Here is a 25,552-nt window from a genome sequence, read left to right on the forward strand (position 1 = left end):
AGGAGAGTGAGAATTACCTTGAGGTTGGGACATGTGACCGGTTGCGCCGGTGTCCATTACCGAGTTTGGGATCCACTGAGGAGGGTTGAGAGACATGGAATACATCGCCTGTTCGATGTTAGTAGGCGTGTAGGCTGTGTATGCTTGTGTTGGTCCCGGTCCGAGAATCCCATTGCCAAAATTATTGTTAGTGCCTGATTGAGTTGATGGGTATGGACAAGGTGGCGAGGGCCACTGTTGCTAAGCCTGAAATGGAGGTGGGCCGGCCCATTGGGTCGGATGTGTGCCCCAATGTGGGTACCCGTAGGTCTGCTGAGATGGTTGACCACGTCCGCGTCCCCCTGAGGATCTGCCGCGACCTCTTCCTCGTCGATTACCGCGCCCTCGATTACGATCAGAATATTGATCAGTGCGGTAGTCTTGGTTGGGTGCGGAAGAGTTCGGAGGCTGTTTGTTGGTGGAGGCAGCAAGAGCCGTGGCGGCGGCAGAGGCAGCGTGCATGGCTTGGTTGGCCTTACGGGTTTCTTCGAGGCATATCTGAGATCGGGCTTCATAAAAAGAAGGTAAGGGTTTGGTTTGTTGGAGGATTGTAGCAATCCCGTCAAATTGCTCGGTTAGACCGGCAATGACTTGCAGTACCAAACTGTTATCATCTATGGGAGCATCAACGTTGGAGAGTTGATCCGCAAGGACTTTCAACTCTTGGTAATAGGCCGAGACATTAGGGAAGTTTTCGAGACGTGTGTTTGAGAACTTATTCTTAAGATGAATGGCACGAATGGCCTTGTTGTCTTGAAAGATGGATTGAAGAGCATGCCATGCGTCGTAGGCAGTAGTGTTGGTCTTAAGAATGGTGTGTAAAAGATCACTCGAGATTGTGCCGTAGATCCATTGAAGGACTATGGCGTCAATCCGTTCCCATGAGTCAGCAGTCTTTGGAGCGGTGTCGTTGTCTTTGTCACCGTCTTTGGAAGCAGAGGCTGTGGTGGATGGTTTGCGCTGAGTGAGATGATCACTGACAAGATAGGCGCGGCATTGGATGCGGAAGAGTTCCGACCACGCGGAATATTGAGCGGTGTCCATATCAAGGGTGACAGTGATGAAGTTTTTGATGTGTGTGACCGTGGCGGCCGGGTGTAGCTTGGACTCCATGGGTGGAAAAAGAAGGGCAGTAGGTCAAGAAGAAAAAAAAAAAGAAAGAGGTGGTCGGAGGTTGAAGGATCGGAAAGATAGCCGTGAAAAAGGAGGTGGCGGCTGTTTTATTGGTATGATACCATGATAGAGAATAGGAAAATATCTTTCAAATGGTTGCCTTCTCATTGTATTGGTCAATATATACAGATGTTACAATCCCATATTTTTGGGATGAATGATGACAGAATACGTACAGCTCATGACTAAAATCAATACTAAATACATACTTTAGTATTGATACTAAATACATACTTTACCAACTTTAAATACATACTAAATACATACTTTAGTACAGCCCATGGCTTTATAGCCTAGTGGCATCTTGGTGGTGAGATAAGGCTTTGGGACCAATAGGTCCTGGGTTCGATTCTCACAAGGGGGGTTTTCCTATGTTTATTGGGTTTCCTCCTGAATTGGTGTGGCATTATGCCTAGTGGAGATGGATATGATCGGGTGGTTCCTCTGGTGGCACGATGATACTCCAGTGGTCCGTCAGTGATCCAAATTTGCCGTTCAAAAAAAAAAAAAAAATACATACTTTAATATGTAGTCTATTAAATGATGACTCAGGAAAGGTGAACAATGGCACTTTGTCTTCCAGATTTTTCAAGTGGCACTTGGTCTTCAAATTCAAGGTCTTCAATAATGGACATATTAGCAAAAGAATATTGTAGACATAACTTTAATTAGACAACCAACTTGTCACATCCATTACCATTTGGCAAGTTTCAAGCATCTTAAATTTCAATACTTTCTAAAGAAGTTTCCATCTATCGAAAGGCGTACAAAACGATACCCTAAAGGGTCATTCTTTGAATTGTTTTTAGTGACGTGAGTAAATTTGATATTTTAACTAGTTTTGGCATTTGTGATATTTTAAGTTTGGGTTTGGTATGTATATAATATTCCACTAGTTTGTAAGGGTATATATGTAATCCTCGTTAGTTAAGAACACTTCTAACTATTTGTTCAATTTAGATTTACTTAATATTTTTATTCTAAAGTTTCTTTTTTACGAATTCAGTGCATGATTCACGCACATCAATTTCCTGCCCACTAGCTTGGTATATTGACTCAGGAGCATGTTATCTTGCGCCTTGCATTGATCACCTTATATGGATGTGTCGCGTCTAAGCTATTTTCTCAAGCGTAAGAGCATGGTTTTCCTGGGTCAGGTCATCACAAAGAAATGAATATGTTGTGTCAAGCAGAGTAGTATGGATATCCTACACTAGCTAGGAATGAGAATGAGAAATGATGTATTTTTGCTAAAAGTAAATGACTATTTTGATAACTTACTTGGTCAAAATGGCCATCTTCATGATATTTTATGTCAATCATTCAATCATGCGACCCGCTTAAATATTTGTCGTTAGTGTTGTAAGACGCTTTGCTTAAATATTTTTCTCGGATGTCATATTATTTTGCTATTCATAGATATATCAAAAGGGCTTCAAAAGGACAAGCCATCATACACAAACATATCCTACACGAAGGAAGAAACAATCCACTCGAACAGTCCGACTGATCGAGCCCACCGGCCGACCGAACAGGCTGTCCGAATGGACTGTCAAACCGAACGAACAACCCGTCCGATCAAACCTACCGTTCGATCGACCAGGCTGTTCGACCCATCAACACTTGTATTCGTTTTACGCGTTGCTTATCGTTATGCTATCGAACTATTCAGGCTAACCCTACTCTCAAGTGCTCCCTTCAACTCATCAATCACTGTGAGTATACTCGATCCCTTTTTGCTTTTAGCACTTTTGGGTGTTACATACGTTACTTATACGAAATCACATCGAACACACTACTCAATCATTTAAAACGCTAACCGTTACCACATGTATTACGTGACTAAATGAATGCTTGTTGTTATGTTTACACGTGGAATGCTGTCTACCTGCCTTAACGACGAGAGTACTATAGTTTGGACTCAGCACCCGTTCACACGGGGGTTGTTAAGGACAATTACTTGCATGGATTACGGTGGTAATCATGTATTGCGAACTGCCTCGGGCAGTCAACCCGCAGTCATTGGTATCGATAGCAATGCATTCATTGTGGCATTGGTTATACTCACAGGGATACGAGTACCAAGTTTCTTCACACGCTTCGGCAATCATCATGGTGCTCCCTATATTAGCAGTAAACAATAAGTAAGTAATACATATAAATCATTAACAGTGAGTGATAAGGTCAGATTTTAAAACATTAACGGATCTATAAGTATCAATTAATGTGTAGAATACCTGCAATTGTGAGTATGAGCAAGATTGCAACATAAAACTTGACAAATGACATACTTATAATTTCTTGATATGTTGAAATCAAAGGATTATTGAAGGCTATGGTTCTTACAAATGGCTCAAGCATTGTAAATTTATACTTCAAGGAACTAGATGAGAACGTAACATGTTAGGAAGTAGATTTTGTTATTGAATAGCAATATACACGACAACGGTGATATTAAATGCGCATATTATGTTTTTCGTATAACAAATAAATAAAAAAAATTTAAATAGATTAAGAAGATTTACAAATAAAGGTTTTTTTCTTATTTTTTTTATGTATTTATTTTTTTTAACATGTACTTCATAAACAAACACATTCTTTGTTAGGTTTAATCTTGATGTTTCGGGATGTTTCCAATCGGGTACAGGTCAAGTCAACAGCTAGCGGGTCGGAAAATGGATCATGGGAACGTGGGTATATTCATACATGGTCTAAATATTGGTTAACGGAGTAGTTAGATGTTTGACCGAGTAAATTGCAAAGTTTACGTTAGTTAGCTGCAAAAAAGGACACGTAGTTGAAAGCTTAAGTTTATGCATGTGTGTATTTCTCTGTTATAAATAATAGAGTAGCAGAAGTTCTTTGTACCCACTTTTTATTTGAATAAAGAAAGAGTCAGAAAGCATTGTCATTTTGTTTATTATTTCTCTTTTACGTGAGTGAGCTTTGAGTTGTGATCTTGGGTCTGAACCAACAATCTTAACATTGGTGACTGACTATTTATGGAGTTGCATTTTACTAGTAATAAAATAAAATAAAATGTATGTAACATTAATTATTAAGGCACTACCAGAAACATTAACAATTTATTTTTGAATGACGTTGTTAGTGTATTTGAACACAACTAAGAACATCCTGGACAACACAAAACCCAGAATCGTGTTGTTCAGATGCTCGTCGGCGTATGCCGATCACTCCGACTCTGTCGTCTTTTGGTCTCCGTGTGTTGAAATACTGCGATAAGTAGACGTCGGAGGTAGTTTTGAATGCTGTTTGATTGTTAATTGTTAGTTGTTGACTGATAATTGTTAATTTTACTGTTATGTGTTTGATTGAAAGTTTGAGATTAGGTTTAGATGTGTAGATGAAATGATAAGGAATTAGTGAGTTACTGTTTGATTAGAACCGAAAGAGAAAGGGTTATTTAATTTAATTAGTAATGTATTATAATAAAATTATATTTACCATTTTGCCCCTAAGGAAAAGGACAAAATAACAGGATTATATATCTGCTGATTTCATTTTTGGACAAAAATGGCAATAAAAGTGAAAACACATGGACCCAGATTTAAAAGGTTTGAGATTTGGGCTAAAGTGCCAAAAGTGACCAAACCTCAGGGACCAAAATAGCAATTTACTCTTCTTTCTTTGTAATCTGTAGTTATATCAATAAAGATCAGTTATTGAGGGTTTCATCTTGTTCTTGATTACTTAATTCGTTTGTGTTTTTATAATATGTCACATTGATTGTATGGACAACAAATGTAGGGTTTATAGACCCCTCACCCAGTAGAGTAGTCTTTTGGGATGAGTTATCATGTTTGGGCTGTAACATCATGTAGTTTCGGTATGAGTCTTCAAAGGCAGATTTAAAATTTCGATATAAGTTCTCTTTGATGTTGAATTATGGTATGCTTGCGTTATTTGAAAGGGTGTTTTGTTTAAGTTATAACTCCCCCATTTTTGGCTTTTCAGATTAGCATACAATAGAGTTCAGGATTTTTTGCACCAAATAAATATTGCCCATATTGTGACTTTCCAACTGCACTACATTGATATTTTGACTTTATTTGACCTACTTTGACATTCGCAATCTATCAATTTAATAATTTTTTTATCATGAAATTGACTTTTTACCTTAATCTTCACTTTGGCAGTTTTCATCAAGGTCAAAATTACAGTAGTTCTTTGACATATTAGGTGACTTTATAGAACAATCTTTGGCTCAAAACAGATCTTCAATAACCTATTGATCTTTTACCATGAGATTCGTATACCATCTAAATATATATATAGCAAATCTAAAACCATTTATTCTTAATGTAACCTTTCATGAAAATGGTTGCAATTATATATAAAATTTTCAACTCTTTATTAAAAAGGTTGCAAATATAACATAATTTTGCAACTTTTTATGAAAAAGCTTGCATTAGATCTTCTAATGCAACTTTTACATTCAACTATGTTGCGTTAGAGTCAAATGCAACTCATCTGAAAAAGGTTGCTTCTAAAAAGTTGCATTAGACCTATTTTCTAGTAGTGTTAATACATTTCTTCCATTGTTTCTATCATGTAAACTACTTAGGCTATAGGGTGTGGTCATGACCCTCGTGACTACCATGACCCTTCACATTAATCCACCTCTAAATCATCATTCAAAACCACTACCCTAATAGTGTGGTCATGTCCCAAACCACTACCCCTTATTTATTTTAATTTATCTTTGTCTAAAGAAAAAAGAATGATTTGTTGAAAAATGGAAAGGAACCATGGTGGATCAAGCAAGAGGGTGGGGTAGCCTTTCATTCATGTTTCTAGGTGACGAATCATGTCCCAACCATGACCCAATACCCTTTAGCCTTATAGGTGTCATTCTCTGAAAACCTAGCAGTCACTCAACTTTCGGTATTATAAATTACATATCTATATGCATGCCGTGAGGCTTTGAGCGCCCTTTCTTAAACAAGAACAATTTAAATTTAACCAAAGACTTTCACATTGCATTACTCTTTGTCAATCTGCTTTCGAGGTCTGACTGTGTTGAAGCTTTTTATGATTTAGGAAGACTTGGAAGTTGGTAAAGTTTGGTGGCAAAACAAAAAAAACCCAAACATTCCTAGTGTACTGTAGCAGTGCTACAGTACTTTCGAGTTGTGTTTTAATATATATATGGGTCAAGTTATTCTACAAAGGCTTCTAATTGTAAGAAGTGTAAGAAGGATTTATAGAGTGGCAAGTGTCCAATAACCTAAAACTAAACCCACTACATTACCACCAAAAACCTAAACACCCACCCCCACCCCACCACCCAAAAACCTACCCCCCCCCCACCAAAAAACCTACCCCCCCCCCCCCCCGCAAAAAAGAAAAAAAAAAAAAAAAACTACACCTCACCAAAAAACCCCCAAAAAACCTAAACCCCCCCTCCCCACCCCCCAAAAACCTAAAAAAACCTAACCCCCCCCCCCCCACCCACCCCCCAAAAACCTAAAAAAAATCTAAAAAAAACTAAACACCCACCCCCACCCAAAAACCTAAACCCCCACCCCCTCGGCAAAAAAAAAAAAAAAAAAAATTTTTTAGGGTGGGTGATGTGGGGGGGGGGTTTAGGTTTTTGGTGGTGGTGGTGGTGGATGTTTAAGGTTTTTTTTTTTTTTTTTTTTTTTGTAGTGGGGTTTTTTTTTGTGTAGTGGGATTTTTTAGGTTATTGAACACTTGTCACTCTATAAATCCTTCTTACACTTCTTACAATTAGGATCCTTTGTATTTGATCCTAATCCTATATAATAATAATAATTACATATTTAGTAAATTATACAAGTAGTCATATTTATATAAATATTAGGGTGAAGGGGGTGCTCACCTAATAGGTGAGTCCCCTCTCTTACGCCAAACCAATCCCCGTGTGCCACGTCAACTCCCCTCTTAAACTCCCCTAACACCCCCATTTGATGGCGCCACTCCCCTCTTAGGTGAATTGGTTTTTTTTTTTTTTAAAAAAAAAAAAAAAAAAAAATCATTGATTGGACCAAGTCTCCCTCTCTCCTCTCTCTCTCCTCCCTCTCTCCTCCCCCCTCTTCGGCACCTCACCACCGTTTTAGTCCTCTCTCTCTTCACCGCTTTTGTTGGCGGCACATTACCGAAGCGGCAGGAGGGGTCCCCGATTGCAAATCGGTGGGTACCCCGCCCACCCTTAGGTTCATTAATTAGGCTGATGATGTGGATCAACCGGCCAGTACAATTGGCAGTTGCCCACGTGTCACACTTTGATTGGATGTTTATTTATCCGCACGCCTGACTCCTGAGTATTATGTATTTGAGCGTCAAAAAGTAATGATTGAGTGCTAGATGTCTTAGTCGGAAGATTCTGCTTTGGAAGATCCTACTTCTGATTGGCTGGTACAAATTTGAAAGGACTGAAAAACATGTTTATTTTGAAATTTTTTATTAAAATATGATTATTTTTGCAATTTTTTGTGTTTTCACTAGTTTTTCCACGCCAAGTGTATGGACTTAAATATAAAAAAGTGAGTTAATGGACTTATTTAGGTTTTGTGGAAACATATGAATATGACAACCTTTATTCTTGCATTACACAAATTTTGAATAAACCTATCCAAAGACAGTCTTCTCTCCATGGATGGCAACATCTGCCTGTATATAGCAAATATCTTTATGCAACAACCCTCTATTTGTCTGGAAGAATATGGCATGTGAAACGAATCTTTGCCAGCCGTGTTCTGAATCTGAAGCACTGAACCAGTGACTAGCTGCAGTTTATATAAGATTCACTTTGAGCTCGTAATATGATACGCATCATTGTGAGCAATGAGATATATATATATATATATTTTACCTTTGCCTTCGTCATGCCTTGCGTTCAACTGATCCCAGATACGAAGAGTAAATTCTACAAATATCTTGGTTCCAGATGGAAGATTCTCAACATCAGCTAGAGCCAGTTTAAGGGATATATAGCCACCACCAACACCCTTGACTCCGTTAGGATATAGCAGTATCTTCCTGCACAAAGTCATGCACTGAAATATGAACTTGATCAACTTATGTTGAGCAATTTTGTTATTGCTTCTTACCATTTGTGACCCCCAACATTGAATATGTTGGAAGTTTCACAGTTTGCATTTACTTTTGAGAAGGTGAACATCCACGAGTGTTTGTAAGAAAGTGCATCCTTTAACATTGACAAACACTCGGTTTTGCCTTTACTTGTTTCTTTAGACACAAACACCTCGGCTCCAAACACACATTTGTCTCCAACAAGATACCCGTTTTCCGAATCACCAAATTCTTTAAGACTGATGAACTTATCAAAGCCCCACTCAGTTCTCAATCGATGAAATCGTCTTCCTTCCCTCATTTCATCTGCAGGGTGACAAGTCCAACGTATATGGATTAAAATGATTCAAACAAAAAACAAAACGATATTGGTACATATGAACCCAAGTTACCTTCAAGTGTCATGTAATTATCATTGTTTTGATCAAGTAAAAAGATCTTGAAAGTCGCATAGACCTCCCAACCAGGTGGGAGAGAGGTTGCGTCTGCCATGGCTAGATATAAAGACAAGAATTTTCCGGCATCTTTACTCTTGTTGCCATTTGGGTGAATCACCAACTTCCTACAAGTTACAAATCTCATCACTACGCACCTTATTTAGGAAGATAGGCGAGAAAAAAAAAACAACGTACCATTTGTAGCCTGCGGCTTCAAATTCGTTTGATTCATATCGTTCTACGTGTTGTTTTGTTAACAAAGAAAACTGTTGAATGTTGAGAATGTAGTGAGCAGGTGGTGACACAGATGTTGTTCTCAAATCCCCTGAACATGATTCTTCAATGGCCATGAGTGAAAAATTAAATGAAAAGTGACTATGTATGTACCAAAGAAACTAATGGCTTGTTAGTTGAAATCAAATGGATTATGGAAGACTATATATGCTTAATTAAAGAGTAGTATTCATGTTTCCTCCATATCACTTATTCTCTGCTTCCCATAAACACAAAACATTTAGTCATTTTTAAAGACTAAAGTTAATGCTAAAGAAAGCATTTCGCATTAAGAGGTTCAAGCAAGGAATGGAACCATGAGCATTAACAACTCAATCTTGTATTATTATTTGTTTAGTTTGTGATTAAGACTTTGATCTCAATCAACATGCACAAGAATCTTATTCTCAATCATTTTTGTATTTGTTATTTAGGTTTTTGAGTTTTCTGGTTATTTCAACTTATATCTTTTAAAATATTTGATCCTTGAAATTGCTAACTGCCGAATACGAAAGAAATACAAAATCTTAAGTTTTGAAATAAACTTGTATATTCGGAAACTAATAACATAAACTGGATGTTCAAAGAATAAGATCGAATGTTCGGACATTCAAACGTCTACAACAGAAGTTTAGATTTTTTTTAAAAGGCGATATTTTATTCCAACACTAGCAAGAAGCTAGCAGACAACAAAACAACAAACACAACAGCAAACTAATCAGAAACAAAACTGTTCCACTTTGACTCATCCAAACTCACTTTCCTGGCCCTATTTTTAATCCACAGCAGGCCTAATATTTTCAGCTCCTGCACAACACCTGCAGCCTTTGCTTTCTTGCGGTTGAAGACGATATTATTGACTTCCAAAGAATCCAGCAGGCCATAAGCAGAACTGATTGAGTCATCCGCCTATAAGTCTTTCCGTCTTCTAAACTTGTGTGGAGGTTGAGAATGTCTTTTGTAGAAAAGGCGTAAATTTTGGCAGCTGACACAGCTTGCCAAACCTCATTCAAAAATAGGCACCCCGTGAAAATGTGGTCAGCAGGCTGAGGTTAAAATCTGAGGGAAGTCAACTCTAGCCCCCCCCCCCCCCTTTATTTATCGGCCTAGTCACTTTCTCCCAACGCCCAATGGATGCAGTTTTTCCCTTCCTTCCCTCCCCGCAAGAACCGCTTTCTTAGCCCATCGAGTTTATGAATGACCCGTAAAGGAGCTTTGAACAATGAAAAATAATATACAGGTAAGCACTCAAAGACGGAATTTAGAAGTGTAAAATAGAAAGAACCGATGCTTTATGTTACATAAGTATATATATATATACACACATGAAAAATATTCAGCTTGACTAGTTTACACTCCTAAAGTCATGCCAAAATTAGTGAGGATGATATTCACTTAATCAACCCCAAATGACATCATATGCCTTGTTGACGCTGCTTAACCAAATCGATTAGATGCTCATAACTCCAACCTTGACTCCTTGTATGGTCAACCTCTTCAACAATCTTTAGAAAATCCCCCTTTCCAAAAGCAACAAGAACCAAAGGGTCAGTTTTTAACTCCACAACATCCCCAAAAAATCCCATCTTTATCCTATAATCCAACTCATCAAACCCAAACCCATGTGCATCATACAAAATCCCACAAGTAACAATGTCGGGTTTCACATTTCGAGCTTCCATTTCCAAGATCACGCCTTTAAAGCGTCTAAAATCTTTCATTTTGGCATACGCACATAGTATTGTGTTTGCGATAGTCACACTCCATTTAACTTTCCTGTAGTCCATTTCACGCACGATAGACTCCATTCCCGTTCGGCTCAGAAGACAAGCATGCGAAAGCATTCTTAAACACCACATGATGTTCGTGTTGCCGGTTCTGGAATAAAGTCTGATACCCATATCGTCTAACTTAGAAAACATGTAGTTTTCTATATAAACAGCGGCCACTTTACGAATCAAATCATCGTTCAAATAAACTCTCGGTTTCAACCTCATAACTGTTCTATAAATCTTTTCCATCTTCTCCAAATCCCCAAAACTAGCATACGCCTCGAGCATTGCCATGACGGTAGAAGCTTCAAGATCCATCTTTTTCGAGATCACAATCCTGTATGTTCTTTCCATCCTCTTGATCAATCCCGCTAGTGAAAACTCCCTAATTAGCAAATTGTAAGTCGACTGATCCGGGAAGCATCCGTTCGATTCCATTCTCTTCACACATTTCGCCATTTCATCATACAAACCATTCTTCGCATATGATTTAATCAGCCCGTTATATATTGAAGCATGTGGCTTCATTTCATTATCTTCCATCACCTTAAGATGAAACAACGCGTCTTCAAATCGATCGCTTTTAACAAAACCGTAGACGATCAAACGGTAAATCTCGGACGATGGCTGCACACCCCAAATATCTTTCATCTGGTTTAAAGCCAACACTGCAATATCAACCAATCCCTCCTCAACCAACAACCTTACAATTCTCTCGTAATTAAACACGCTAACTCGAGATTCGTCTTTGCTAGACCATTCATCAAACACCTGGTGTGCAACATTCCAACATTACAAAACATGGAAATTTAACAATGTAAAGCTCAATTCCCCCAAACGGGTACCCTTTCAATTCATCTAACAAACACAATTCAAAACAAATCAACATTCACCTGAAGAATCTGGTTCGATCTTGAGGTTTGATTGAGGAATCCAACAACAGCCCAGAAGAGTTCTTTGCTCCAATCTCCATCTTCTTCGAGAATCCGAACTGGGTCAGAGTCTTTATGCTTGAGCTTCTCGAGTAGAGTTCGTTTGAGGGTCCAATTTTCGTGGAGATCGTCGAATTGGACTGTGTTTTGTTTGTAGGAGGTGGTTTTACGACGTGGGATATGTGCTGAAGGAGGGAGTTTGGATGAACGAGAGAATTGGGGTTTTGTACGTGTTAGGGCTCTGGTTGAGGGTTTGGGAAGAACTAGGGTTTTACAGAGGAAGATTTTGTCAGTAATGGTCATGGAAGGAAGGAGTATCTCCATGGCAGTTCTGTAAGTGTGTGTGTGTGTTTTTCTCTTTTAGAGGAAAATGTTATTTAAACGATGATTATGTTTTTATTTTATTTTATTTTATTTTATTTTTTTTAAAGGCTTAAACGCTGATTATGTGCTATTTGTTTTTTAAAAGGTAAAATGTTCGGACATATTTTTGAACATACCTAGAAAAAAAGATAAATCAAAACTCTGTAGGAAGAAAATTGATTGTTTTTTTAATATATGTAGACTTTTAAAATAAACTGGTGGTGGTGGTGGGTGGTTGTGGTGGTGTTGGACGGTGGTGGACGTGGACGGTGGGTGGTGGTGGACGGTTGACGGTGGTGATGATGGACGGTCGTGGGTGATGGACGGTGGACGGTGGTGGTGGGTGGTGGTGTGACCTTAGAATATTTTAGAAGTAGCTCGGCTAAGTCTGTACCAAGAAGAGATCGCGCAGAAGTTTTTTAGTGAAACGTCTTCGTAAAAACAAACAGTCTGCATACGGTAATGTTTGCTCGTGGTCTGCTATTAGAATGAGTTAAATCGTAACGGTGTTTGTATTAGTGTGTATTTCTTAACATTAAACTATTAAACTGTACAATGTTATTAGAATATAAGTCAAATTTGAAAAAAAAAATTGAGGATCTGACACAAAAAGTAGTTTGAGGTTTGATATATTGATACGGTGGAAGCAAAACACGTTACAATACCCAACTCTCTAAAAATGATAAAGGTATCGTACATGTTTTGTTTTTCGACTATATCTTAAATGCTTATTTCTTTTTTGTTTTGTTTAGATATATTGGTGGTTCTACTTTCAGTTGTTGTTTAAGTTGATTTTCAATACCGGTGGAGGATATTAGACTCGTATAGAGATTCTTTATCCTTCATATTCTAGAAGCAAAAAAAAAAAAAAAAACACAAAAGACAGAATTTTGATAGTCGAGATAAAAACATTAATGACATCGGAGTTTTAGTTAAAGTAGATCTTACAAAAGGTTATTAAATTGTTAATGGTAATTTTGTTATGTAATTTATCAGTTTAGTTATTTCTTTGACTTTTATTTTTGTATGTTTATGAAAACGTTGGGTCAATTATAAGAAACTCTATGAATAGATGCAGTTCTAGTTCTAAATGTTGAAGATTGAAGGAAAAACGTGCTTTGGAATTGTTATATTATCTGTCTTTGAAAACCTTGGGTGCATTGTTCAAATTGATAAATGGATATGAATCCTATAAAATTGTTGATCATTTTTAGAATCCTCGGAATTGATATTACATGATGCTAATCATATTGTTTTTTGAATGAAGTGATGGTGGAACTGTTTTTGATATCAAAGGCCAACAATTTAATATGTAATTCATCAAATTAATATGTACAAACTGGAAAGAAAGGTGTTGTCTATAACTTCTAATATCTTGTTCTATATGTTTGTAATTCTTGGGCTGAGATAATGCCCAATGGGCTTGAAATAGGCTGAAAAGTGATATTGACACATTTAGTTTTCAAAGGCCCAACAATTTCTTGGTTTGGCCCAACCTTTGAACCAACTTGACCAAGATAGACCTAGACACTTCCGGGCTCCGACCAGGTCTGTCTTAGGTCTTGAAGTTGAGTCTAATCCCACCGGTCCGGCCCGGTCTTGACCCCTTCCATTCCAGATGTGCAAATGGTACCGAGTACCTAAATCTAACTGTTACCAATACCATTTACTATACCAAACCATTATCTGTACTAGCGTTTTATGTTTTTCGAGAGCAGTACTTTCGGTTCAGTATAGTATAAGTATTTTTAGTTGATTTACCTTCAAATATCATACTGTACTAAGTACTTTTGATACCGGTATCGGTACTCATTTATTTACGATGTTTAGGATCGATACTTTCAGTACCGTACCGGTACCAATCTCATCCTTACCTTCCATATAGAGGTGCACAAACCGGGTTTTTTTAATACCCCGGTTCGAGTACGGGTATGACCATGTTTTGAATTTTCGGGTATTGCCAATACCCGGGTCAGGTCTGGGTATTGGCCAGGAAATCCCTACCCTGTGTGCCGAGGATCAGGTTCGGGTTTTTTTATAACCAGGTATTATACCTATTTACAGGTTCAGGTATTAGTCGGGTATGAAAAAAACCTAGGTGGGTATTAAAAAAAAACATAGATGGGTATAAACATGAACTTTAATTAATTATATAAAACTTTAATTTTACAAGATTACATGCTATTAGGAACTAGAATAATCAAAGTGCACACATTCCTAAAAAAACCTAATATCGGGTATTCGTAAAACCCGGTGCAAGTATTCCTAAACCCGGGTATACAAAAAACCCGGGTTCGGGTATTGATGAGAATATTCATAACCGGATCCTACCCATACGAGTTTGGGTTAAAAAGAACCCAGTTTTTTAATACTTGGGTCCGGGTTTTTTCTCAGATTCGGGTCCGAATTTAGGTTTTTTTGTTCACCTCTACTTCCATAAGCCTAGCTAAAACGATTGGGATAGTTCATCATCAAGTCAACATTTTCTTTGTATGGTCCATTCCACTTAAGAAATTGAGAGGATATGATAAGTTGACAATATAACATAATAATCTCATAAGTCATAATCTATTGAAAATGTAACACCCTTAAACTTAAGGGACCTTTTTAAAACTATATCGCACCGTTAAAGCTAGGCTAAACACAACGCGGTATTTCTAATTCTATACAGCTTCCCCTTTTCCCCACCGGCACTTCATCCGCCACCCATTGACCCCCACAATGTTACTCCACGACGGTCGTCACCGTCACCTCCACCCCCACCTCTTAATCACCACCACCCTCCTCCTCTTCCTCACCACTCAAACCACCGGCGACGACGCCGCCGTCATGTCAAAACTCTCCACCACCCTCTCCTCCACCCCATCCACCTGGACAACCACCTCCTCCTTCTGCAACTGGGACGGCATCCAATGCGACAACTCCAACCGCGTCACCTCCATAAACCTCCCCGACAAATCCCTCACCGGAACCCTACCTTCAGACCTCAACCAACTCACCCAACTCAAAACCCTATCCCTACCCCGCAACCACATCGCCGGCCCCCTCCCCACCCTCGCCAATCTCACTCTACTCGAACAAGTTATTCTCGAATCCAACAATTTCACTTCAATCCCACCCGATTTCTTCTCCGGCCTCACCAATCTTCAAACCGTAAGAATTTCCGATAACCCAGATCTATCCCCATGGGTTGTTCCGGATACCCTAGGGGAAAACAGTAATTTACAAACATTTGAAGCTAGCAATGCTAACATTATTGGGTCCATTCCAGATATATTTGATAAGTTCACTAATTTGCAGAATTTAAGGTTGTCTTATAATAATCTTACTGGGGCGTTGCCGCCGAGTTTCGGTGGTTCGCAGATACAGAATTTGTGGCTGAATAATCAGGTGCAAGGGCTTTCTGGTAATCTTGATGTGATTTCTTTGATGACTCAGATTAGTCAGGCATGGTTGCAGGCGAATTCGTTTACTGGAGCGATTCCGGATCTTACGAATTGTACGATTTTGTTTGATTTGCAACTTAGGGATAATCAGTTGACGGGTTTGGTTCCTGAGAGTTTGATGGGTTTGCCGAAGTTAGCGAATGTTACTTTGCAAAACAATAGGTTACAAGGTCCATTGCCTGTGTTTAAGAGTGGTGTGATTACGGAGTTGGGTAATGAAAATACGAATAGTTTTTGTTTGCCTACAGCTGGACCTTGTGACCCGCAAGTGACGGCGCTTCTTGCGGTCGCTGGAGCGATTGGGTATCCGATATCACTGGCGCAGTCTTGGAAAGGTAATGATGCCTGCAATGGATGGCTTTTCATTAGTTGTGATTCTTCAGAGAAGAATGTGACGAGTGTGAGCTTTGGAAAGCAGAAGTTTTCTGGGACGATTTCGCCTGCGTTTGCGAATTTGACTTCGTTGAGGAGTTTATCGTTGAATGATAATGATCTCTCTGGGTCAATCCCGGAGACCTTGACTTCTTTACCCGACCTTCAGCTTCTTGATGTGTCGAATAATGATCTTTCTGGTCCGATACCTGTTTTTCCACCACGGGTCAAGTTTACGCATACGGGTAATGCGTTATTGGGTCAAACTGTGCCTAGTGGGCCACCTGGGTCAAGGCCGGGCCCTAGTAACAAGGGCGGGAGTTCAAAAGGGACGGAGAAAGGAGGTTCGGGTTCAACTGGAATGGTTGTTGGGATTGTTATCGGTGTTCTCGTTTTTGTTGTGATTATATTGTTTGTGTGTTACAAGTGTTATACGAAGAAGAAAAATCAAAAGCCCGTGAAAGTTCAAGATCCTGAAAACGGTAAACAAATAGTTAAAGCTAGTGTAATGGGCGGTAGTTCGAATGCTCATAATGGTGTTAGTGAGTTACAGAGTCAAAGCAGCGGTGATCATACAGAAATGTCGGTTTTTGAAGGAGGTAACGTTACAATTTCCATTCAACTTCTTCGAGAAGTCACCAACAGCTTCAGTGAAGATAATGTTTTAGGAAGAGGTGGATTTGGGGTCGTCTACAAAGGGGAGTTACATGACGGGACTAAAATAGCCGTCAAACGAATGGAGTCGGGTGTAATGGGTACAAAAGGGTTGAAAGAATTTCAAGCCGAAATTGCAGTACTAACCAAAGTTAGACACAGACATCTTGTGGCTCTTCTTGGATATTGTATCAATGGTAACGAGAGACTTTTGGTATACGAGTACATGCCACAAGGAACTTTAAGTCAACACTTGTTTGACCGGAGGGAATATAAAACCGGCCCGCTTAGCTGGAAACAACGGGTGTCTATAGCTTTGGATGTTGGGAGGGGGGTCGAGTATTTGCACAGTTTGGCACAGCAAAGTTTTATTCATAGAGATTTAAAACCGTCTAATATTCTTCTTGGTGATGATATGCGGGCTAAAGTTGCAGACTTCGGTTTGGTGAGAAACGCCCCGGATGGGAAGTATTCTGTTGAGACTCGATTGGCTGGAACTTTTGGTTATCTTGCACCCGAATATGCTGGTAAGTATGATATTCGGTTATATACGTGTTCTTTAATTATTGTTGATTATTAATTCTAATTATTTGATAAATATTAACCTCGGGTTTTTTGTAGCTACCGGAAGAGTGACTACAAAAGTGGATGTTTATGCATTTGGGGTGGTACTAATGGAACTAATAACAGGCAGAAAAGCGCTAGATGAGACTATGCCAGAAGACAGAAGTCATTTGGTGACATGGTTTAGAAGGGTTCTGATCTCAAAAGAAAACATAATCAAAGCTATAGACCAAACTCTCGACACTGAAGACGAAGAAACCCTAGAAAGCATTTGCAAAGTTGCTGAGCTGGCGGGCCATTGTACTGCACGCGAGCCATATCAAAGACCCGACATGGGTCATGCTGTAAACGTGTTGGGCCCTCTAGTACAACAATGGAAACCTTCACAATCCGAAGAAGAAGATAGTTACGGCATTGACCTTCATATGAGCCTTCCTCAAATTCTTCAAAGGTGGCAGGCAGATGAAGGTACTTCAAGAATGTTTGATGATTCGTTCGGTCAAACTCAGTCAAGCATCGTCTCTAAACCCCCTGGACTAGCAGACACATTCACGTCAACGGGCCGGTAGCTAAAAGATTGTTAAGTTTTGATCAGAATATGTAAATTTACTCATTTCACTTTTTGATTTGTTCATTCTTTTACATTAGAGGATATATTCTTTAAAGCAATGTTTTTCTCTTTGTTTATTGGCTGGATTCTTTAAATCTTTTTTATTGCAAAAGATAGCTAAATGTTGAAAAGATAGTTAAATGTGGATTCCTTAAATCTTTTTGATTACAAAAGATATATAAATGTTGGAAAGATAGTTAAATGTGTGATCTTTACAGGGTTTCTTGAATTGCTTCATTTTTTTGTTCTTCACATGCACAATTCTTGTTTTATGCTTTTATTCATTAAAAAAATATTCTTTGGAGGGTGTTTGCGACCGCGTTTTAAAAAGCGTTAGAATCAGATAAAACATCTTACACTAGACAGGTGGGGTCGGGGGATGATGTGGCTGGCTGAGATTGGCTGGGCATATTTGACCCCAAAAAAAAAGCCACGTCACGCCACACCCAAAAAAAGCCACGTCCAGCCATGTGGAGCCCACCTCCGCCATATGTTAACCCAAGCCCCCAACCCAAACCCCCCACACCCCGTAGTATAGAGGATCAAGACACAAGTAAAAGCTAGATTTTATCGTGAGACCTCTGCTAGAGTGGAATCACACGCTTACCATTTTTCCGCAAAAACGACTGATTTTTAGAATAAATAATAATAATAATAATCTTTTTATTATAAAAATGGAAATGAGGTTGTGGGGTCGAATGAAAGCTGGCAATGGAGTGGAAAGATAAGAAGGGAAGCAATTGGTGGGCTTGAGAGGAATAAAAACATGTTGGGTTGGGTAGATGACATCTCAGTTGTCAAATTTTATAAAAATGTTGGGTGTTTTATAATGTAGGATAAAGCAAAGTATGCACATGGGTTGGTTGCTATTGATGGATAACGACTCAATGATTGTAGTTAGTAACGACTTCAATAGATGATCTGGTTTCGGCTGTGAGTTTGTGACAGCGACCCTTCATAGTTATGCTGGATTAATTTCTTTTAATTTCTCAAATCTCAACAATAATGGCCCAAATAAGTATTAAGGTGGTATTTGTTTTTCTAAAAAAGATCTGCGCAGACTCTTTTGTCTACGTCGCGCAGACCACGCACAAACATTGTCATCTGCAGACTGTTTGTTTTTCCAAAAACATTTCATTAAAAAACGTTTACGTGAGCTCTTCTTGATGCAGACTTGGCCCAACCACTTCTAAGATCTTCTAAGGTCTGCAAACCGTTAAACACCACCACCACCACCGTCCATCACCACCCCTACCCCCACCGTCCACCACCGTCCATCACCACCACCACCACCACCACCGTCCACCACCCACCACCACCGTCCACCACCACCACCCACAGTCCACGTCCACCACCCACCACCACCATCACCGTCCGTACACCACCACCAATTTATTTTAAAACAAAGAATCTTCTTTTTGCAGACTGCAGAGATTTGGTCCACCTCTTCTTCTACAGATGTGGTCCGCAGACTTCAAACATTTTACCTCTTAAAAAACAAACAACATCAATTGTAAACGAAGTCGGTTTTGGTATATTAAAATTCATAAACCTATTTAGAATACATTTATATACAAACCAACTGTAAACGTCAGTTGCAAGTATACTTATTATATATTGAGGCTACATCGTGTAGACTTTTTTGCTCGCGTGAACGACCATTTCACAATTTTGACCATAAAAATTCATATCATCGTATATGATATAATTGATTGTCTACGTCGGCAATTTTTGTACACCTTGAATGCTACTTTATTATATTTTCACTAGTTTAGGATAGAGGTGAGCATAAGTCGATTTGGTTCGGTAATTGTCATCAAGTGAATAGTTAAGCCATTAAAAAACAATAACGAATCGGTTTTGGTTAAAGTTGTTTTGTTCGAGTAGATCGATTAACCAAAATTTTGAAGTTGTGGCTTCTTTTGTATGGTTAGATAAAAAAGGTGTACGGTTAATTTGGTTTGTTGTTCGGTTATAAAATATATAAGTAAATGATAGTCCAAATTTGACTGATAAAAATAATATAATTCACTTATAATTTACATGACAAGCATTTTATGTGGGTCAACTACGGTTTAGTTGTTCACCAACCAATCAGACCATGTGATGCCCTCAAACATGGCAAATTATTCAGTTAGAATTTATATAGATTATTATACCCGAGCTCATATCATTCGTTTTACAATATACTACTTATAAAGTTGAACATAATATATAATCATAACATATTATTAGACAAATGAATACAAAAAGAAACAAACTAAAACAATATATTTTCAATTTACAATAAATAGTTGTATTGTCTTTCATTTTAACTAGGTTTTTCACAATTGCCGCGTTGCGGCGATTTTTTTATTATTTAGTCTGTGTTTACATGTGTTTTGAAATCACTACGAGCGTGTTACGCACAGAACTGCTGACAAGAATAAAAAGGAAAATATAGAAAAAATACTAAAAGATAACCGAAAGAAAATCAACCAAAAAAGCTGTATGGTAATGATGTTGTTCGTATGAAACCCGTGGTCAGAGATGAACAAATGGTACTAGATATCGGTACCGAATTTCCCAAACCGAAAGATCCTAAGTACCAATTAGGTACCACTTTTGGCGCCTACCGGTTTTCACTTTCATATACCGGTACCGTAACCGGTATTTTCGGTACTAGTACCGAATCAGTATCGGTTGGCACCGAGCTCATCCCTACCCCTGAAACTAAAAAAAAAATCATTATAAGTTGAAGAAAATCAAGAAAAAAAGTTGCACGATATCGTTGTTGTTCGTACGGTATCCGTGATCAGGGATGAGTAAACGATATCGGGTAGCAGTACCGAATTTACCGAACTAAAATATTTTCATAGTCATTTCGATACCGACTTTTGGCGTTTTCTGTACCAGACTGGTGCCGGTTTTTACCTTCATATACCATAACAAACCAGACCGTACCGGTATTTTCGATGTCAGTACTGATTGACACCAAGCTTATCTAACTTAAAAAGTAAAGAAAATAATCATTATTAAAAAACTGTATATTATTAAATAACAGGAACCAACAAAGACACTGAACTGAAAAGCACTGCAAGTCATAAACCCGTATCGCATCAGATCTCGAGTTCAAACATCTACATATCAAACTCAATTGCTTCACACACATCTTCAAGTTCAAACCTCTACAGATCAAGCTCAATTGCTTCACAAACAACATCGTCTCAAACAATCAACAGAAACCTGTCGTCTCAAACCATCAACAGAAACCTGTCGAAAGACGAAACCTTAAAGATGATGTTCGCTGACATGCCTTGTATATTATAATATTAAAAGCATTCATAAAAACACTATTTAGTGGCTTCTAGTATTAATAATAATAATTAATTAATAATTAATTAATTAATAATTAATTAATGTATATATATTATAATATAATATTAAAAGCATTCATAAAAACACTATTCATTGCCTTCTATTATATATATATATATATAGTGAAAAGTTCAGAGAAGAAATTTTTTGTAAGAATAAAATTTAAGAAATTTCAACCAATAAGAATGCTTCATTTTACTTCATTTAATTTTTGCATTTAATATTAGTGTAAGGGTATATTGGTAAACTTAGATGGATCATTAATTGGTAGTCTTCCTTTTTAATAGCTAACTACATTAAATTTGTAACTTATTTTAAAAAACATATTTTTCAAAAAAAGAAAAAATATATAATTTAAAGTGTAGCATAAATTACGAGGTGTGTAGGATGAATTACGAGCTGTGTAGGATAAATTTCAATATGTGTAGGATAATTTTCAAAACGTGTAGGATAAATTTTGATGTGTGTAAGCAAAAATTTAAGTGTGGAGGATGATAGTGTTTATTACTAATTAATTAGTCAAAGATAATAATAAATGAGTTGAGAGAAAAACTATTTAATGTTTTACATTTGTACCCTTTGTTCTTTTTCTTCTTAATTTAATTTTCTTCTCAAATGAACCTTTATATATATATATATACTAGAGGGATTCTTGTGCGCTTCGCTGCAGGTCTTTGGGCATTATCGGTCTGATTCATTACAATACCAGTACTATACCAGCACTCGGCATAACAATCGTTTCCCGTCGACACGATTTTTAAATCGATTGAAAACCCATAAAAACGAATGCCCGTACCAGTACTATTGTTGTTTGGTCGGTATCGGTCCGTTACGATACAGGTATCGTACAAACACTCGAACCGGATACGTTTGAACCCAATAAAACCGGGTGGCTAAATCGGTTTTGAACCTGATACAAATTGGTTTAAGTGGGTTGGGCTTTTCAACCATAAAATTGGTTCTCAACGCGGACCGGTTTAAGCAAAATGATTTCAGCCCAATGTAGAAAGTAACCGGACAAGTTTCAACTCAAGCCAGTTTGAGCCCAGAATGGGTTTCTACTCAGATTTGTTAAAAGTCTTAAAGATACGATGTAAAAGGCCCCCATAATGGACACGCTTGGGTCCAATTTGCCAAGTATGAGTCCACTTGGTAGGTTACAACTTGCAACCTACTATCCTAGTATAAATTAGATATATGTGGTAGCTTTGTTTAAATTTTAGGTGTACATAGTGATTATGTGAGTTTGTTCATGTATTTAGTCTATATGTTGTTTTATGATGATATATTTATTTCTGTTTTACTATGTTACTATTTTACCACTTCTTTTGTTATTTGGTAGCTTTTTATTTCTATTTTTAGTTTCATCCGTTTGACAACAGTTTGATTTGAAATTGAAGGTCTAGGTCTCTCTAGAAACAACATCTCTAGGATAGAGGTAATGTTTGTCTATATTTTACCCTAGCTAGACCCAACCAATAGCTTTGTTATTTGTGGAATTTACTAGATACGGTTGTTGTATTCTTAATTTAGATTTAATATTAAACCATGTACACCTAAAATTACAACCAAGCAACGAGCAGTGCATAAGGGCACCCGGGGCGCCGCGTTATGGAGCAACGATCACTCATGGAGTAGCGTGGAACACCGTCGCCGCTTAATTCCATCACTTGTTAAACTCATCACTCGTGGTAGCCACAACGCGTGAAAAGTTGCAGAATGTTACCGTTGAGGAGGGAAATTGTTGGGTGTGGTGAGTGATGGACACCCCCACTAAAATCCATCACTAGTGATGAAATCAAGTTCGATGACGTGACAAAACATGATTGAGTGTGGTGAGTGATGAAAAGTGAAGCACCCCTACCCCTAATATTAGTTCCACTTAACATCTTTTTAGGCACTCCATTATAGTTTTTGTTGTTAAAGCTTTTGGTTTTGACTTTTGAGAGTTTGGTTCACTAGTAAACAATTCCTAATTAACCATATAATATATGAAAAAAAAACTTAGATTTATCTTGCTCAACTTTGTTACATTTCCATACCTAAATTGCTACCAAGTCAAAGGTCTCCACTCATAATCTTTAACCACCTCACCATCATTTGCAAGGGTATAAAAAACTAACATTTCTAAACTATATTGTGAATTAACTCTCACAAAGATCATTGCCACCCATACAACTCACACAACTTATGAAGTTGAACAATCACTCTTTATTTATATCACCATCCTCAAGTGTGTATATATATAATCTCATGTTTACATATAATTCCCATCAATATCATATATTAAAATCTTTTTTTGTCATATGGAAAATAAAAATTTCCCCAAAATGGCTCTTGTTTTCCTCTCTTTCTTGTCTCTCATTGCTTTCTCGGGTACCTTATCAATTAACATCAATAGCTTTAGTAATGTTCTTCAACATAATTCTAACCCTTTTCCCCCTTTTCTTGTGTGGTTTCAGGGGCGACGGTATCGAACATGATCGGTGTAAACTACGGACGACTAGGAAACAACCTTCCGTCTCCAGCTCGGTCAATCGAGATCCTACAAGACATGAATGTGAGCCGAGTCAAACTTTATGACGCTGACCACGAAATCCTAAACCTTCTTTCGGGAAAGAACATCGAGGTAGCGATCACGGTTACGAACGACGAAATCTCTGGAATCGCTGCCAACCAACGCCTCGCGGACCAATGGGTGTATGAACATATCATAGCTCACCATCCCAACACCAAAATCCGGTTCGTGCTTGTTGGAGATGAAGTTTTCAGCTCCCTAAGCACGGACCAAGATATCCAAATAGCGCGTGATCTTGTACCCGCCATTAGACGGATTAAAAACACCATAAAAGCGCGAGGGATTCGCAACATTAAAGTAGGCACTCCCCTAGCAATGGACATGATGGAAATGACATTCCCACCATCGAACGCAAGCTTCAAGCCCGAATTACGCGAATTCATGACGCCGTTGCTTAAATACATAAACGGGACGAAATCCTTTTTCTTCCTAGATGTTTACCCTTACCTCGCATGGTTCGAAAACCAAACCGCGAATCAAACAAACATAAGCCTTGATTTTGCTTTACTTAGAAGTGTAAATGTAACCTACACTGACCCGCAAACCGGGCTCGTGTACACCAACCTCCTGGACCAAATGCTTGACTCAGTGGTCTATGCAATGTCTAAACTTGGCTATGATAATGTGATGCTTGCTATTTCAGAAACAGGTTGGCCACACGAAGGCGGGTCTGGTGCAAACCCGAACAATGCAGCTGAGTACAACAACAATCTCGTACGAAAGATGACTGCGGTCCCAAGTATTGGAACTCCGGCCCGACCCGGGCAGGTTATACCAACCTTTATATTCTCGTTGTATGATGAGGATCAGAAATATGGGCCGGCTACTGAAAGACACTGGGGCATGTTAACTCATGATGGGAGTCCTGTTTATGCAGTGAACATAACTCGTATGGGCTAATGTTATTAGATATCAACTTCTGGGTTGGGTTACAATCTGCTATCATTCATCAAATAAGTTTATAGTAAATAATGAGGTAGTATGTTTGAAATTTGATTATATGATTATTAATGGATACAAGTATTTCTTATTAAGTTCTATTTTGAAAGCATGTATATCAACATATAACAATATGAGTATGAAATGAAATCTTGGATCTTAAATCCTAATTTCAGCGGGTGTAAATCATGTCGGGTTGATCGGATCGTTGAACTTGAACCTAGCCTATATCAACTATACCCAGACACATTTAAAATCATGTAACCCAAATACATGGTTGTAAAAATCCCGACTAGGCGCCGATTAATCAAATTAATCCCGATTAATCCCCATTAATTCCGATTAATCCCGATTAATCGCTAATCCCCACCCCGCCGCCCGACTAGTGACTAGCGATTACTACAACACTGCCCTAATATGAGTTGTAATAGATGCGGTAAAGGGGATGGCGCAACGAGAAGTTGATGGGTGAATGCATTTAGTATAATAGGTTGAAAATTTATAGTTTGCAAAGTTAGTTCCTTTTAAGTTATATGTTGGGTATATAAATATAGGGTCAGGATCTACAGAAAACGGTAGAAAGTGTGAGAACGGTGAGAACGCTTATGGGTCGTCCGATCAAAACAATCCATGGACTAGATTGCGCGGTGGCGTTTTCGTAAATAACATCAATTATATATTATGTGGGACGCGCTTAATTAAGGGTAAAAGGGTCTTTTACCGCTCATATTCAAAACGCCATCAAATGATAAAACCCCATTAAAAAAATAAAAATAAAACGCCATTAAAAACAAAACGCCAAAAAAGAAGATGAAAGAACACAGTAACTGAATTTCAGTTATTAACATTTATTAGAAGAAATTACCTCCTAAATTACGCGTCAAAAACATCATTATATAAACGAGGTAAAACATAGCTTCCATAATCACTTAAATCTATCCATTTCTGCAAAAAACATCTTTAACC

At 38.1% G+C, this 25,552-nt stretch overlaps 5 protein-coding genes across 5 annotated transcripts; 2 read left to right on the plus strand and 3 right to left on the minus strand.

Annotated features, from left to right (window-relative positions):
- Positions 1-240: 240 nt before the first annotated feature.
- Positions 241-1,152, minus strand: LOC110931097. The gene has a single exon (XM_022174506.1). The coding sequence runs from the start codon at positions 1,150-1,152 to the stop codon at positions 241-243; it is 912 nt and encodes a 303-aa protein (XP_022030198.1).
- Positions 1,153-7,730: 6,578 nt separating this feature from the next.
- LOC110939656 lies at positions 7,731-9,123 on the minus strand. The gene is made up of 5 exons (XM_022181233.2): positions 8,922-9,123; positions 8,682-8,851; positions 8,307-8,595; positions 8,069-8,235; positions 7,731-7,982 (listed from the first exon to the last, which is right to left on the minus strand). The coding sequence occupies exons 1-5, from the start codon at positions 9,074-9,076 to the stop codon at positions 7,825-7,827; spliced, it is 939 nt and encodes a 312-aa protein (XP_022036925.1). The 5' UTR covers positions 9,077-9,123; the 3' UTR covers positions 7,731-7,824.
- A 450-nt stretch (positions 9,124-9,573) lies between these two features.
- Positions 9,574-12,049, minus strand: LOC110877245 (pentatricopeptide repeat-containing protein At4g14190, chloroplastic). Its single transcript, XM_022125404.2, has 2 exons — positions 11,665-12,049; positions 9,574-11,542 (listed from the first exon to the last, which is right to left on the minus strand). Exons 1-2 carry the CDS (start codon positions 12,025-12,027, stop codon positions 10,415-10,417), a joined length of 1,491 nt encoding a protein of 496 aa, XP_021981096.1. The 5' UTR covers positions 12,028-12,049; the 3' UTR covers positions 9,574-10,414.
- A 2,660-nt stretch (positions 12,050-14,709) lies between these two features.
- LOC110877255 (receptor-like kinase TMK4) lies at positions 14,710-17,908 on the plus strand. The gene is made up of 2 exons (XM_022125411.2): positions 14,710-17,065; positions 17,160-17,908. The coding sequence occupies exons 1-2, from the start codon at positions 14,788-14,790 to the stop codon at positions 17,669-17,671; spliced, it is 2,790 nt and encodes a 929-aa protein (XP_021981103.1). The 5' UTR covers positions 14,710-14,787; the 3' UTR covers positions 17,672-17,908.
- A 5,377-nt stretch (positions 17,909-23,285) lies between these two features.
- LOC110931107 (probable glucan endo-1,3-beta-glucosidase A6) lies at positions 23,286-24,685 on the plus strand. Its single transcript, XM_022174517.2, has 2 exons — positions 23,286-23,445; positions 23,532-24,685. The coding sequence occupies exons 1-2, from the start codon at positions 23,376-23,378 to the stop codon at positions 24,545-24,547; spliced, it is 1,086 nt and encodes a 361-aa protein (XP_022030209.2). The 5' UTR covers positions 23,286-23,375; the 3' UTR covers positions 24,548-24,685.
- The last annotated feature ends 867 nt before the right edge of the window (positions 24,686-25,552 follow it).

This window comes from Helianthus annuus, chromosome 1 (genome assembly GCF_002127325.2).
Source record: "Helianthus annuus cultivar XRQ/B chromosome 1, HanXRQr2.0-SUNRISE, whole genome shotgun sequence".
Taxonomy (NCBI): domain Eukaryota; kingdom Viridiplantae; phylum Streptophyta; class Magnoliopsida; order Asterales; family Asteraceae; genus Helianthus; species Helianthus annuus.

Excerpts from the sequence above, each read along its gene's own strand:
- LOC110931097 (XM_022174506.1), bottom strand. The coding sequence starts at position 1,152 with ATGGAGTCCAAGCTACACCCGGCCGCCACGGTCACACACATCAAAAAC.
- LOC110939656 (XM_022181233.2), bottom strand. The coding sequence starts at position 9,076 with ATGGCCATTGAAGAATCATGTTCAGGGGATTTGAGAACAACATCTGTG. Across the intron at positions 8,852-8,921 it reads GAAGCCGCAGGCTACAAATG|GAAGTTGGTGATTCACCCAA; the intron begins GTACGTTGTTTT and ends TGTAACTTGTAG. Across the intron at positions 7,983-8,068 it reads AAGGCATGACGAAGGCAAAG|CTAGTCACTGGTTCAGTGCT; the intron begins GTAAAATATATA and ends TATAAACTGCAG.
- LOC110877245 (XM_022125404.2), bottom strand. The coding sequence starts at position 12,027 with ATGGAGATACTCCTTCCTTCCATGACCATTACTGACAAAATCTTCCTC. Across the intron at positions 11,543-11,664 it reads GATCGAACCAGATTCTTCAG|GTGTTTGATGAATGGTCTAG; the intron begins GTGAATGTTGAT and ends GTTGCACACCAG.
- LOC110877255 (XM_022125411.2), top strand. The coding sequence starts at position 14,788 with ATGTTACTCCACGACGGTCGTCACCGTCACCTCCACCCCCACCTCTTA. Across the intron at positions 17,066-17,159 it reads TCTTGCACCCGAATATGCTG|CTACCGGAAGAGTGACTACA; the intron begins GTAAGTATGATA and ends GGTTTTTTGTAG.
- LOC110931107 (XM_022174517.2), top strand. The coding sequence starts at position 23,376 with ATGGAAAATAAAAATTTCCCCAAAATGGCTCTTGTTTTCCTCTCTTTC. Across the intron at positions 23,446-23,531 it reads GTCTCTCATTGCTTTCTCGG|GGGCGACGGTATCGAACATG; the intron begins GTACCTTATCAA and ends GTGTGGTTTCAG.